Source organism: Camelus ferus, chromosome 6 (assembly GCF_009834535.1).
Source record: "Camelus ferus isolate YT-003-E chromosome 6, BCGSAC_Cfer_1.0, whole genome shotgun sequence".
Classification (NCBI taxonomy): Eukaryota; Metazoa; Chordata; class Mammalia; order Artiodactyla; family Camelidae; genus Camelus; species Camelus ferus.
In genome coordinates, this window is record NC_045701.1 from 84,764,268 (window position 1) to 84,779,952 (window position 15,685).

Below are 15,685 nucleotides of genomic sequence, written 5' to 3' on the forward strand. Positions count from 1 at the left end.
TACGTTCGTATTGGCTGAACATTTTGATTATGACTTAAAAACATATGAATAGATAGCATTAAAAATATTGCCATATTTGACACTTGCTACTTAGCATTATGTCTGGTATTTATAGTAGGTGCTGAGTAAATATTGGTGTGATTTATTTTATCTCTATGTAGATAATTAGGATTATTTGCATGCATTTAGATCTTCCAAATAGATTTCTGACTAAATTATGATTCAGAGGACGGGACTTCAATTTAAGGGAAATGGTATGTTATTAGGTATTGACGCATATTATTCTTTCCTTCCTGCTCATCTTCTCCCTTCCACCTCCACCAGGCCATGATTGTTTTTGTTGATCCTAAAAACTTCCACATGGAACTCTATTCTACATTCTTCTGCCTTTGTCATGACCCTGAAGTACCAGTCAGATACACTATTGCTATTTGCTTTCATGAAGTAAGTCTGAAAAAGTGATACCACTTTACATTTGTTGTTAATTCTGTCTACTAGATGATTTTTTTGATATTTTGTACTCTTCTCTTTACAGATTTATTTAAAGATATAGACTCCATTTCTCTTTCATATTCTAGTCTTAAATTTAAAAAAAATTCCCATAATTTTCTGTTTAGAATATTTACAGAATTCATTTACATAAATATATTCACTTACCATTTATTAATCCATTCATTCACTATATCTATGCTAAACGCTTACTTTAAGCTAGGCATTGTGGTGTGGATGTGGCTGTTGCAGATTTGGAAGTAAAATCAGTTTTTATATGCTTTATAATATTTATATTTAACTTTATACCTAAACTTAAGAATTTGAGAACAAATGGAAAATTGAGAGATATATTATTTAAATTTACAGTTTTTACTGCAAATGGATTGTGTTTCATGAGCATAGCTTTTAGATTTAGCCATTACAAAACCTCTCCATAATGTAAGCAAAAATTAATTTAAGCTTAATGATGAGTATAATTAACTTTTTAACTGTTGAGGTTGAAGTTTGGGATATAATTCTTGAGTGATTGCAGTAAGTACATGTATGCTAGAATTGCAGTAAACCTGTATAAACTACAACTTCAAAACATTCACATAAAAATGTGCAAGTGATATAATAAAATATTTCCTTCCTTTATAAGAGGTGTAATAAGTATTCTGATTCTCAGTGGGAATATTTTTACCATTGCTTGTCTGGAGGGGAAAAAAAAGAAGTTTCAAAAGGAGTTGGATTAGTTTAGACTCTTCCAACTCCTCTCATGCTGACTGAGGTCTTTGATGGGAAAAGTCTTCCAAGTTTTCTTGCTAAGGAGTTTTCTCTATCCCCGTATGGCTGCTGGCCTTTGGCAGGACTTGCCCTCTCTGGGAGCTCTGAACTGGGGTGAATGCTCGTAAGGCTGGGCTCTAAGACTTTAAAATATGAACTAGAGGCATCTGTGGGCAGGCATACTATTGCTTGTGATAGGAAAATTATGACTGATTAATCCATTCTTCTGCACTTCCCACCCCACCTGTGAGCTTCCCCACCCTCATATGTCCACACACTCCAGCGTGTTAGGAAGCAGACTGTAAGTTGGTTATGTATGTAGTTAATTTTTCTAGAAATCTAATTTTATATTTGTATTGTAGTCCCATTTTAGAAGAAATTAACAGGGATTAGTTTTTAAAATTGCTACTGTAACTTTCATACGTCTAATAGTCTCAAATCTGAGAGTCTTTATTGCTACATTTTAGGTGTCTAAACTTCTGAATTCTGGAGTATATTTGATACATAAAGAACTAATAACATTATTACAAGATGAGTCATTGGAGGTAATATCTTCTTACTCTTTGGGTTTTACTTCTTTTATGTTAAGTCTGAATATATTGATGCCTTTTTCCTTTTTTTTTTTTTTCTCCCTCTGCTTCTTGGGAATTGCATGAACACTAATAGCTGACTAGTCCCAAAAGCTTCAAGTCAGGGAACCACTGTATTATAGACTAGAAATTGGGAAGATCTTTTAAAAGTATTAGGTTTTAAAGTATATATTTTATCTGTTTGTTAAGGAAAATTTTGGATCTGTCAAAAAGTAGACAGGCAAAAGAGTACCTTTGGTTCTAATCACTGTTTCTATTTTCTTATATTTTTTCATTTTCTATTTTTTCTATATAAAGGTTTTAAAAATTTTACACAATGTAATCATATGTTATATCACATTTTATGCCTTTTAATTTCTCTTAGCATTGTTTGGAGAGGGGAGGCTTTACTTAATTTTGATGCTGTATTTAATATATCCTATCCACCCAAATGACGACTAGCTTGCCAAAGCTCAACCCCTCAACATTAGACATCACTGAGGGTGTCGTCGACTTAAGCTGCCTTTCAGAAGTTGGGAGGCAGTTTTTGAGCATGTTGTTTGGCTGTCTCAGATCTAGACCATTTGAATAATTTCAAGAGGCAGACATACTAATCTCTTTTCGAAGGGAGTTTGATCAAGGCAGTTGATAATGTTTCTAAGATGTTCCAGCAAGAAAGTGACCGAGCAAGAAAATAGAAACGCCCAAAATTCTCTTTGGTAAATAACACCATTTCTGTGTAGAAATTGACATGTAAGTTAACTAGTCTAAGATTAGAAAAACCTTGCCATCACACAAAGGGTAATTAATATCTCTATTAAAAGGTACTAGATGCTCTCATAGATCATCTTCCAGAAATCCTAGGAACTTATGTCTACTGGTGGAGAAAGCAGTGTTCAAGAAAATAAGGTAAATTCCATGTATCAGAGAAGTTTCTGGACGTTATATGGATTTCCTTACTCTGCAGAGCTGTTGTGAGGAATCAGTGAAAGAATGTGTGAAAAACATTTAAAATAGTGCTTGCCACGGAGTAGGTGCTCGGTAAACTTGTCTGTTGGAGTTTGAACAGCTTGAATTTCCTCTACAATATTTGTATTACCATGATCTTTATTTATTGTCCTTGGGGTTTACATTCATATTTTCTGTTTTTATTAGCATTAATTATTATTCTCAGAATAGCAACTGATGAGAACAAAAGAGTAGGAATTTAGAAGGTCAGTTTGCTGACAGTGAAGTATAATAAATTTTACTTTAATTAGAAGAGTTGAGTCCCCATCTCTTTCAAAATTTTGTTTCCAGTAATCATAAATTTTACTTACAGATTTTTAAAGAAGTATTTGATTTCACTAAACAATTATCTTTCCATGACAACTGAGATGCCTCTTAAGTTCAGAAATGAGCATGAGTTTTCCCTTCCCCAGTGTATTGTGAGACTGAATAATTTGGCTGAATGCTGCAGCTGATTTATTTAATTACCTTTGATTCTCTCTGATGTGTTTTCTTCTTCAGTTATCATCTCTGCCTGACTTGATTCCAGCTCTCACAGCTGCTGAGCAGCGAGCTGCAGCCTCGTTAAAGTGGAGAACTCACGAGAAGCTGCTCCAGAAATATGCCTGTCTGCCACATGTCATATCAAGTGATCAGATTTATTATCGTTTCTTACAAAGAATGTTCACAGTCATGATGACAAATGTGAGCCTGGTATCTTTTATAAACTGATTTTCTCTTGAACTCATGCCTGTTTTGGAATTAACCAGATTCTTTACACTCTTGACTAGAGCAACAAACTCATGTCCTTCTGTCTGGGGGAGGGGGAGGGTTGCTCTTGCCTCCTCATAGGTTCTCCGTTTGATCAGCTGCTTCCTAACTGGAGAAAGGGAAGAACAGGGGAGTGTTAACACATTCATTCCAAGCTTGATACACTTCTTTTCAAGGAGAAGGCTGGTAGGAGTAGTAAACTCAACTGCAAAGTGCCTTCTGCTCCGATGTACACCTTTCATGCATGGTGGCCTCAGCTATGCCCCTTTGCCTTAAGGGTATCCCTTAAGCCCCTTAATATTTGTTTGGTTACGTTTTCTTTTATAGTGCCTACACAGGGGCTTGTAACAGATAACATTTATATAAAAAACATGGATGCCCCACTATATAGATAACCTTAAAATTAGGGGTAAAAGAGGCTATACTCAAATTTTCCCATAGAGTAAGTTTTTTTTTCATAAAAATTTCCAGACAGTATTATTTAACCCACAGTTCACTGTACTTTGAATATGACATCCTACTACCATTTTTTGAAGTATAAAAAGTTCCACATAATGTGTATGTTTTAGAAAATATTTAAAAAGTATTTTGAATTCTCACTGTTCTCAAAGAAAGGGAGATAATGAAATCTAGTAGCCGTCTCAAAAACCCCAAATCAGTTTCATCTTCAAAGATTAAAAAGAGAAAAAAAATGACATTACTGGTGTCACACGGCTTAAGTAGAATAACATAGGCATATACTTACGAACTAACACCTCTACATGAAGTCTGTTTCCTGTATCCAAGCAAAGCCTAGGTGTAGAAGGTCATTTCACAGATGTAATCATCTTAAAAGTGCTATTGACAATGATAACTTCCTTATCAGAGGATAATGTGTGAATGGTAATCATCTTAAAAGTGCTATTGACAATGGTAACTTCCTTATCAGAGGATAATGTGTGAATGTACTACGTAGAAAATTTCACATAAAATCAAGCAGGATTTATTGATTACTTTATCCAGCAATTAGTTATTTGAGTGTGTGCTATGTGTCAGGCACTCTTCTAAGAGCTGGGGGTATTTGAGTGAACAAGACAGACAGAATCCTGCTCTATGGACCTTGCGTTCTAAAGTGATGGTGGTGGGTAAAATGATAAATAGTGAAGTAAAATAAGTATATTAACAGTTGGTGATAAGCGCTGTGAAGTTTGATCTTAATTGTTTGTCTCAACCTAATTACTTAGTCGGCATCCTTGTGTTTAGAAAACTTCCATATTTTTAGCTTCTCTTATCGGGAAAGAGAAATGATTTACAACATAGTGTGAAGAAAATGCTTTTAAGCCTGAGAGATTTGTTTTATGTTTTCTTTTACATGGAGGTAATTCCACACTTAAAAGGAGATGCATGATTACTGTGGTACATTTTCCATGATCAGAAAAGACACATATAGTCTGTTTCAATATTTTCTGGAGGATTTGTATTTTCAGTTTTACATCTAACGGTCATAATAGTCATTCATTCATTTAACAAAATTTATACTTACTACGTGCCAAGTACTGTTCTGGGTGCTAGGAACACAGTGGGGAATGGGAGAGACAGAGGACCTATTCTCATAGAACTTTATATGAGCAGGTGGTGACAGCTCTGTTAGTCCACTGCAGAATTACGTTTTCTCCCGTGTGGTCTGTGTTGTGATCTGAACACTTCAACACTCTAAATACCCAGTTTCCCATCGACCTTTTGTCCATTAGCTTTAGCATCCATTGATGATCCTTGCCTGAATTTAGCTATTTCATTAGAACTTGCAAAAGAGTGATTTTTAAAATTCTTTCATTTTTTTCTACATTTTTTATGGCATTCTTCTGTGGAGAAATGCTTTTTTCATCTATTTGGGTAATTTGATTGCCCTAAAATATATTTCCTAATGTAAAGACAGGGTAAATTGTTACTTTCCCCCCTCTAATTATCAATTTTCAGAGCTAGGAGTTGGTGCAGTAGCCAGTGACAATGGTAACAAATGAATTTTGTTTTTGGTTTTGTCTCTTTCTTTTGGATCTTTTAGACTCATATTTTTATATTAAATAATGTTTTAGTCAATTGCATTCATTATTCACGTGCTCAGATCATCACAACTTCCTTAAGCTGGCTTTCATGTGTTTTGTTAAGATTATGTTTACCTTTGATTTCTGGCCCAAATGATAACTTACCTTACACTATGAGGTACAATATATGCATATTTTCATACGATTAGTATTTATGCATTTGAAATCCTATTAGTATATACAAAATGAAAGAAAAGAGTAACATGGTTTTATTTAGTTCATTTATCTAAAATTTGCTTTCCTTAATTCTAGTGATATTTCTGTTTATATACATTTCTTAAATTTTCTGTTCTAATTCACAGTGACTATTCTTCCTTTACATTCACCAGAGTAAAAACCCCACATGGAATGGTGCTCAATAGAATGAAAATAGCTTGTATAAAATATGAGGTAGCAGGCACTACTCTCTCAGTAATGTGTCATTTTTTCTACTTGAATTTCAAGGATCCCCAATGTAATAGTCTAACTCTTCAAGAACTGGATATTGTAATATTTATATGTAAGTCAAGATGGTGAACATGAATTTATACTGGGTGCAGTGTACCTGGTTGAGAGATTTTTCTCTAATACATAGTTTGAACCCAAGCCCAGTAAAGATGGATGGTTGAATTCATGTAGGATTAAGGTTCTGCCCAGTGGTGTGACAGAAATTGAAAAGACAAAGGAGTTTAAAACAGTAGTAAGAGTGGTTGATATGGTGTCCCTGGGTTCTCAGCCTTACCTGTGTCATGGACCAGGGATCTCAATGAATGGTATTAAGGTGGAAGAGGCAGAAGTAAGCCAGAGGAATCTGAAGGGTACGTGATCATGGGATCTGAGTTTATATTTTAGAAGTGGCCCATTTTTGGTGATGTATCTGACAAAGGGTATGTTCTAGCAAATGTTAGTTGAATAAATTGAATGACAAGGCCCAGAGGATGAGTAAGAGAATGGGTGGCTGGGGTGGCAAGGAAATGAGAGTTGAATATAAATCAAACCTGGATGATTTGGAAATGACTGTGCCAAATTACGTTAACTTTGCAATGCAATGGATTAGCTGATTTGCCTGAGTGATAGTAACATTAAATTAGGAAGACACTTTCTCAGTTATTTGAGAGGCAGACAAGCACTGCTTTTACTTTTAACCAGTAAGTTAAAATTGATTTGTGGGGCCATATTACTCAGAGTATATACTATTAGGCTGGGCTAATTGTCTTTCTTACTTCTTTAAGAATGTCTTACCTGTCCAAAAGGCCGCTTCACGAACTCTGTGCATTTTTCTACGTTATAATCGTAAACAAGAACAGAGACACGAGGTCATTCAAAAATTAATTGAACGTAAGTAATCATTGTCTCTTATTTTGAAAAAAATAGAAAGTAAACAAATTGGTTGGACTTAGTTAGATATGACATACATTATGTATTATTTTGCCGTGAATAATTAGGCCGACATTGGTAAATATCTAGAGTATGTTAATATTTTGAGTTTTGTTAGCTAATTCTTTTGGTTTGTTTCAGAAATCTTTGACAGAATCAGATCTGTGATGAATGAAAGTAATAATTACTCTAGGCTGCCTTTCTATACTTGAATTTCTACAGAAATTAAAATATTTATACTTATTGTTGAAAGCCTGCTTTCTACCCTGATGAATAGAATTTCAAACTAAAATATAAGTAGAATATCCATGAATCTAATAGTTTGTTTTATGTTCCTATTATAAATATTACAGAATGTTGGGGGGGTTTTCTTTGAAAAGACTTGATAGTACACACAAATGTGAATCTGATGAGCCTAGGTGGTTTATAATGTCTTAGGAATTGTCAGTTAATAAATGCAAATTTATTTTAATTTGCTATTGACTAAAATCAAGACAAAAGCCTTTCATTAAAGTTTTAATTTTAGAAATAGTGGTGCACATCTATATATACTTAGTGAATTTGTTAATTACTGTATTCTGGCTTTGACCATGGTGTCTTAATGGTTATTAAACTCTGTTACCCAGCATAGGCAGGTAATGGGATTTTCTGGTTGTTAAGAGTTAACCATTTTGAGTATGGATCACCACTTTTCAAAAAATTAGAGTTCATAAAATTCCATTTAAGAAAAATTATACTCAGTATACTTTGATCTTTTTCTTTTTTACTCTATTTTAATTAAATTTTCATTTTTCAGTAGTAGAACCTCACATTTAGAATAAGTTTTATTTTGAATAGAGGTTCTGTTTGTTTTTAAATATTAAAAGAGTTTTGCTTTTAAATATTTATGTAATAAGGGAGAAAAAATTATCCTTTAAGTAATGACCTGAATTATTTTCAGTAATACTGTGTTTACATATGACTTTTACTTCAAAGTATTTTTAAGGAAACGAGAGGAAGGAAACCATTAATTTGACTGCTCAGAGATCTTGAACTTACTCAGAATTCTAGCTCTGCACTTTCCAGCTCTGTACCCTTATCTTTTAGGTGGGATAAATATGTGCTCATCCAATTGGATTACTTTTCAGGATTTAATGAGATAATATGTACAAAGTACTTAGCACATAGTGGGTAATCAAAAAGTAATAGATATAGTCATTCAGTATTTAATAAATGCTTATGTAACTAAATGCAATGTTTAATAATATTTTTCTGTTTTTTAAGTTATTAATTTGGGGGTCTACAAATATGGTCATATATAATATGATTTTTTCTCTCATCTCTTATTTTTGCTAAACAAATTGTGGGTATAAAAATTTGTCTTGGACTTTGATTTTGTTACATATGATTTCATGTAGGAAAAGTTAAATTCATAATTTTTTTGTTGTTCTTTCTAGAATTGGGCCAAGGAAAAAGTTACTGGAATAGACTTCGATTTTTGGATACTTGTGAATTTATTATAGAGATCTTTTCCAAATCATTTTTCTGTAAATATTTCTTTCTACCTGCTATTGAACTGACACATGATCCAGTAGCAAATGTGAGGTATGGTACCAATCCAAGAAAATATTTAAAACAATTTTTTTAATGTGTCTACTATAATGAATATATGCAAAAGCATTTTCTCAGTTGATTAAAATAATTAAGTAAAGAATTTATACTTGTTTTGAAATTCTTGGTAGTCTTAATTGAGCCTCGTGGGACTTGGAAGCATAATCTTTTAACACTGTCTCAGGTCTTTAGCTTATTGGGTTTAACAGAGTGGTAGTCGAAACCAGACTGAAAGGCTGCTCCGGCCGCTGGGATACACACATTGGCACCAAGAGAAGACTGAGTAGATGTGATTAATTTAATCTATCTTCTAAGACTAGAGGAAAAAGTTCAAAGTTGGTTTGGAGAAAATCTGTCCATTTTTATGGGCCCATTTGTCCAGAGAAGTAGGACTGCTTCGAAGTCTTTTTCTTGTCTTTTTCCTCTGTTCAGCTGTCTCACATTTTCAAAATCCAGTAAATGTTATTGGAGTTGATTAATTAACTGTGAAATTAGATGAAACAGTCCTTTAAAATGGCTTGCTTGGAAATTGAAAAAAAAATAAACATATTTTGCATTTTTTTCTCCTTAAGTAAATACATTAATTTTTTTTAAATTATGGTAAAACATACAAAATGTAAAATTTACCATTTTACCCATTTTATGCAATTCAGTGGCATTAGCGCACACAGATACTGTTTCTTTTTTTAGTTGAGATATAGTTGGTTTACAGTATTGTGTTACTTTCAGGTGTACAGCAAAGCGATTTGGTTATACATACACATATATATACATACATATTCTTTTTTCAGTTCTTTTCCATTGTAGTTTATTACAAAATATTGAATATAGTTCCATATGCTAAAAGTAAATCCTTCTTGTTTATCTATTTTATATATGGTAGTGTGCATCTGTTAATCCCATATTCTCAATTTATCCCTCCCCTCTTCCTGTTTGGTAACCATAGTTTGTTTTCTATGTCTGTGAGTCTGTTTTGTAAATAAATTCATTTGTACTATTTTTTAGATTCTACATATAAGTGATATCATATAATATTTTGTCTTTCTGTCTGGCTTTACTTCACTTAGTATGATAATCTTTAGATCCATCCATGCTCTGCAAATGGCATTGTTTCATACTTTTAATGGCTGAGTAATATTCCATTGCACAAACTGTTTCTTAAGAGTTATTTGTGCATTTCATAGGGAATTGAAGAGAATTTTAAACCATCAGCCATTAGATTTCTGTATTTGTGTTCTCTGTCTCTGTTCTGAATTTGAGGAACTCAGCTCCATAGGAGACACAAAGTGAGTTGGCCATGACTTCCTGAGCAGAATTTCAGAGCTCCCTGCTGACTTTTCCCATACTAGCCATGCTTCATGCTAGTTTCATGCTGTGTGACATATGTGCATCTTTTATGAACAACTGAAGTGAATTATAGGCAACATGTAACCATTTAATACTTTTTAATGGGAAGAATTGGCCAGGCAATTAAGCATAGACTGATAGTGTTGCTGTTGAGAGAAAATATACCAAGAAGAATTATCAAAAAATGTTGACAAGTTCAGCTTAAGAATGCTGGGAGCATTATTTAAGGGAAACAAATCTGGAGATTGGTTTTCTTTTGTATTATTAGTGTGAGAAAATGTGGAAAGCACAACTGCATTGGGTGTAGTATTTTGTACATCTTACCTGTGCTATATAAATGACAGCTGAGGTTTCCCTGACTTGAGGTTTAAAGTAAATTTAAAGTGATTTAAAGTAAATTGAAAGACCCAGTTGATAATTCTTTAGCGTTTACTTCTTGATAAATAACTATTGGATCCAACCACACTGTTAACCTTTTGCAAATTGACGTTTTAATTCTAGAAAAAAACAGCTTCCAATGTGATGAATTATCACTTACCAAGCAGTTACAAAAATTAGTTGAAAGGAAATGAAATCATCTCTACTTGAGTCAACATGACTAATGGCATAGTGTTGACTCAAAGAGAAAGCAACCTGTCAATTCAAAAACCAAATGGAGATGAATTGAGTGTTGCTCCATGAATTTTGGTGGTTTTTTGAGTAAGAGATCGTTGTATAGCAATTTGTCTTGGTTCTCACTTGGTTTCCTGCTTGGGCAGCTGCCAGACAAACAAATGGGTCCAGCAGCACCATATACTAACTGGCTTCTGGATACAAAAGCCTTTGCCTAGCACTGTAGAGATACGCAGATAGACTGAAAGCCTCACAGGCGAGAGTGGGAAGTTGGGAGGAGAGTTTCTGGAGCCACACTGTCTGAGCTGGTTTCCAGCTCGCACTAGCTGTGTGTCTGGGCAAGTTACAAAACCTCTCTGTGCATCAGTTTCCTTGGTATCTAATTCATAGGGTGCACTGAGGAATAAATAACCTGAGATAAGGTCCATAAAGAATTTAGTTTACCTAAAAAGCATGATCCCTAATCTCAGAATCTTCATAATCTCCTGGGGTCAGTATTCTCATAGAGATAAGTTACTACTAAGGCTTCCATGTCTTCTATTGAATGTTTTGTTTTCAAAATCTGCCTTGGGTTATAAAGAATGAAGTGTGCATAGACTGTTGATTGTTTTTGTTTTTCCTTAAGTGAATGTTTAACATTTAAATTCACTGAGTCTAGACAATACCAAGGCTAGAAAAAGACTATTGGTATTCAAAGGAGCCCTCTCTTCAGCTGTTAGAATTGAAAACAATTCTCTTTGGGGTAATTGGGACCCCTTAATTGGACAGAGCATCGCCGTGCTTAGCAGAATCCATGGTGAGTGCTGAGTAAGTTTGAGACTTTGAGACTATTATTGCTATGTACAGAGATGAAAATTCTAGAAGTTCTTCTTTTGCTTTTTTGCTTGGAAAAAAGGAAATTTTGTTGTATGTGAAGAATCCTCAACTGAATGCTCATCTGAGAAATCATCCTGGGTACTCCAGAAATGGGACTTACTTGTCTCAAGGTTTGGTATAGAAATAAACAAGTAGTATCTGGAGAGCACGCAGATGAATGAATGAATGAATGAATGAATGAATACAGCAGCCAAAAATTAGACCACCACCTGGCATCCCTGTCTAAAACCAGCCCTGGCAAAGCAGTTGAATGTTAGCTTAGCAAAGCAGAACTTTTTCTGAGCTGCCTTTTCCTAGGAAGTTGTTTTTTCATTTTTGGGGGGTTTTTTGTTTGATTGATTTTTTTTTTTTTTAACACTTTCCGGGATGTCCTCTCGCCTCTCTGGAATTCTGCAGTCTACTCATTGCTTCCTTACCAACCCAATGCAGACTGTGGTGGTGCCGCAGATGCTCTCCTCTTATCTCTTCCCAAACTGCATCTCCTGCCTTGGTGATCTCTCCAGTCTCATGGCTAACCAGCATCCGTATGCTGAAGATTCATAGCTATAAGTCTCTAGCATGGATGTCCACCCAGAACAGAAGACTCATTGAGTCAACTGCCCACTGGTATTTCCACTGACTGTCTAGTAGGCACCACAGACTTTATCTGTACAGTTAAATCCCCGCCTTCCTCATCTGTACTTGCTCCTTCTGCAGTCTTCTCCGTATCAGTAAATAACCATTTCATCTTGCCATTTGATCAGGTCCAAACCTTGACTTCCTTTCTGCCACCCCACTTCCGATCCCTCAGCACATCCTGCTGCTTGTAAAGTAATTCAGAATCAAACCAATTCTTGCCACATCAACTGCTGTCACTCTGGTTCAAGCCACCATCAAATCTTGCTGAATTATTGGAAGAGTCTCCCCTATTCTGTCCCCTCTGTCCTTGACCACCTACAGTCTCATCTCAACACAGTAGCCAGAGGATATTTTCAAAATGTTAAGTCATATCATTTCACTCTGCTGTGCAGAACCCCCCAGGGCTTCTCACTGCACTCAAAATAAAAACCAGTCTCCAAATCCTGGCTTGCAAGGCCCTGGATGACCTGGCTTCCTACTTCCACTCTGAGGTCTGCTGGTAATCTCGCTTTCGCTCTGTTCTAGCCACTCTAGCCAGTTTGCTAATTTTGGCCAGTTTGTTACCTTGGCACAGCTCCTAAGGCAAGCTCCCCCTATAGGGCATTTGCTCTTACTGTCACGGTCTTCTCTAGACATTCATATGGCTTAGTTCCCAGTTTAAGTCTTTGCTTCAGTGTCATCTTTTCAGTGAAACCTTCACTGAAACCCTCTCTGACTGCCTGTTTTAAACTTGTCATCCCCCTCCTCTGGTTATTCTTCGTCTTCTTCCCCTGCTTTGTTTTTCTCCGCAGCACTTAACCACTATTTGACATTTTGCTCTTGTGTTTATCCTCTCTCCTACCCCTATCCTAGAATGTAATCTCCGGGAGAGCAGAGAATTTTGTTGTTTTCACCGTGGTATCTCATCTCAACACCCAGAATAATGCATGCTTGACTCATACAGACACTCCATAGATATTTGTTGCATAATAAATTAACTCTCAGGCTATCCGAAGCTTGATTTTTTTTCCAATTTCATGTACCTATTATTCTTAGTTATTAAATTCACTTAATTTTTTATAGAATGAAACTTTGCTACTTGTTGCCCAAAGTGAAATCTACTCTGAAGATCCCTGCAGATAAGCATCTCCTTCAACAGTTAGAAATGTGTGTGAGAAAACTCCTCTGTCAAGAAAAAGATAAAGATGTTCTGGCTATTGTGAAGAGAGTAAGTATCACTCTTGCCACAACGTTTGCCTTTCTTGCCTTAAGATAATGTTAATCACAGCTTCACTATTTTAGCTTGATAGGATAGCTCTGTGTTAAAATATTTATATCATTGCTAGAGTAGTAAGAATTAGTCACTGATTTGGTTGATGTGTGTTCCAGCTGGATATGGAAGTTCCTGCTAAAGGGCACCGAGACAAACCTTCATTACTGGTAATATGAGCTCTATGAGAGAGCTCAGCACATTTTAGGTACTCGGTAAATACTGTTCAGCCAGTAGTGAATACTTCATTCACCAGACTACTTATAAGTGCTTATAATCCAGGGAAACTTTGTTGGTAAAGTCAGGAAAGTCACATTTGATAAAAACTTAGCCCTGGAAGGGATGGAAGGGCCTTTAGTGATCTGTTTTGACTTTGCAGAAGCTTTAGACCTAGAAATGTTACGTGTCAGCTTTAGATCACATTAGTGAGTGGCAGAGCCCTGGCTGGAATACGGGTCCCTCACCCTGAGTGCATTCCTTTTTCAGTTAGGAACATTGTGGGTTTTAGTTTGTTTTGTTTTAGCACGTGATCTTACATGAACTGTTTGGCAATGTTGGAAAACTAAAACAGTAAAAATTTAGGTTAGTGAAGTCAAATCTTAAAATACTTTATAGTCTTCAAAAAATTTTGTCTGAATATGTGATATTATAAGATTAAGTCAAACTAAAGCCATTACTTTTGTGAATCTGACTGTGAACTTCAGGACACATAGTTTTTGAGCGTTTATTTTTAGTGAGAGAATTTAATTTATTAATGTCAAATAAGTTGGTGTCAATGGTGAGATAAAAAGAGAAGACTTTGATTTTTTTTTCTCTTTTTTTCCCTAGAGATCATTGCTAGATGTTGCTTAAGGAACTTTTTTAATAAAGTAGTTTCATAACTTATCATTAATTAGTATATTTTATTTTACTGAAGTGTGAGTTCCTCTTTCATTAGCTGAAATAACCAGAAATACCCAGAGTCTGGACATGCATCTAAATCTAAAAACATGTATGCATACATTTGTTTCTACCAGATATGTCTGTCCTTACCATTTAATTCCAGAAGTGTATGCAATGGAATTAACCTTCAAAATAATAAACATAAGACAGCTAGTTACTTTTCAGAAAGAATTTATTAACCGAAGAGATAATTCAAGCTGACTTCATAAATAGGGACAAAAATGACATAGTTAAATTAATGGATTATTAACCTACAGTGGGTTGTTCTGGAGTACAGTTGTCATTCTAAGAACATAACACATGAAGAAGTCAATCTGTCCCATGAAAATTCTATAGTATAATGTCTCTCAAACTGAGATATTGGGAACCTCTGAGGAAGCTATTCAAAGCTTTGGGAGAAAAATGGAATAGCTTAGTCTAGTCAGTTTTTTACGATGAAAAGTAATTTCATTTAAAAGAGATATTTCATGGCATACATTATAACATTTTCATAAGTTTCAGCATAAAAATAAAATTTTAAATAAATATTATGTTTGTAATAGATACCTTTGGGCATATGAGTAAATGTACTTTATTTTGGCCACCAGAGTTACTCCCATAAAGGAGTACTGTCCTCCTTCAGAGACAGGACCCTGGATTACTTGGAGTGTCATTTGATTGAAATGATTTGTCTCAGACCAATCTGAGAGACAAATACTAAATTAAGAGAATGCTTTCAGAGCAAAGTCTTTTCTAATGGTTAGAACGTCATAATGATCAAAAGTTTCTTTGGAAAGGAACTAAGCATATTAAGCCAAATGATAGCTTGCTTCATATATAGATATTAAGCTAAAAGATTTTTTAATTCAAAAATTATTTTTCTGAAAAGTTAGAAGAGTGGCATGGGAAGTTATTAGAAATTAGTTAAATTGCATGTGTTTAATATTTAAAATATTCCTCTAGACTTTCTTTTCTTAAGGTTAAAAACATAAAAGTTTAAATGGATCCTGGCATTACTATATAGAAGTTGATTAAAAATCCATCATAGAATTGAGAAGAACTCAATTTAGAGGCTTGCTAAATTAGCCTTTCACATAGTACAGAAGTCTCTTCTTTGAACCTCCATCTGGAAAAGATTTTGAGAAATGATTAGTTGATCTAATTTAATTACTCTTGAATAATTTAAAAACTTTTCTTTGTAGACTGTGTTAGAATTGGACAGAATGGAAATGTCTATGGATGCTGTGAGTACACTCTCATTACCTTGTTGAAAGGAATATTTAAAAATTGGCAGAAACTCATCATTAATGTTTCACAATTTCATTTTAAACTTTAAACTTAGTTTCAGAAAAAGTTTTATGAAAAAGATTTGCTGGATCAAGAGAAAGAAAGAGAAGAGCTGCTTCTTTTGGAAATGGTATGTTTTCACACGAACACACATGTACTCTTTT

At 34.6% G+C, this 15,685-nt stretch overlaps 1 protein-coding gene across 1 annotated transcript in view; it reads left to right on the plus strand.

Moving 5' to 3' along the window:
* The window catches only part of PPP4R4 (protein phosphatase 4 regulatory subunit 4), an 89,113-nt gene that overhangs the window by 60,718 nt on the left and 12,710 nt on the right, over nucleotides 1-15,685 (plus strand). Inside the window, 10 exon segments of the mRNA XM_032482559.1 lie at nucleotides 325-444; nucleotides 1,725-1,802; nucleotides 2,651-2,689; nucleotides 2,691-2,735; nucleotides 3,336-3,518; nucleotides 6,877-6,982; nucleotides 8,458-8,605; nucleotides 13,127-13,271; nucleotides 15,437-15,478; nucleotides 15,577-15,651. Of these exon segments, the coding sequence (XP_032338450.1) occupies nucleotides 325-444; nucleotides 1,725-1,802; nucleotides 2,651-2,689; nucleotides 2,691-2,735; nucleotides 3,336-3,518; nucleotides 6,877-6,982; nucleotides 8,458-8,605; nucleotides 13,127-13,271; nucleotides 15,437-15,478; nucleotides 15,577-15,651 (981 nt within the window).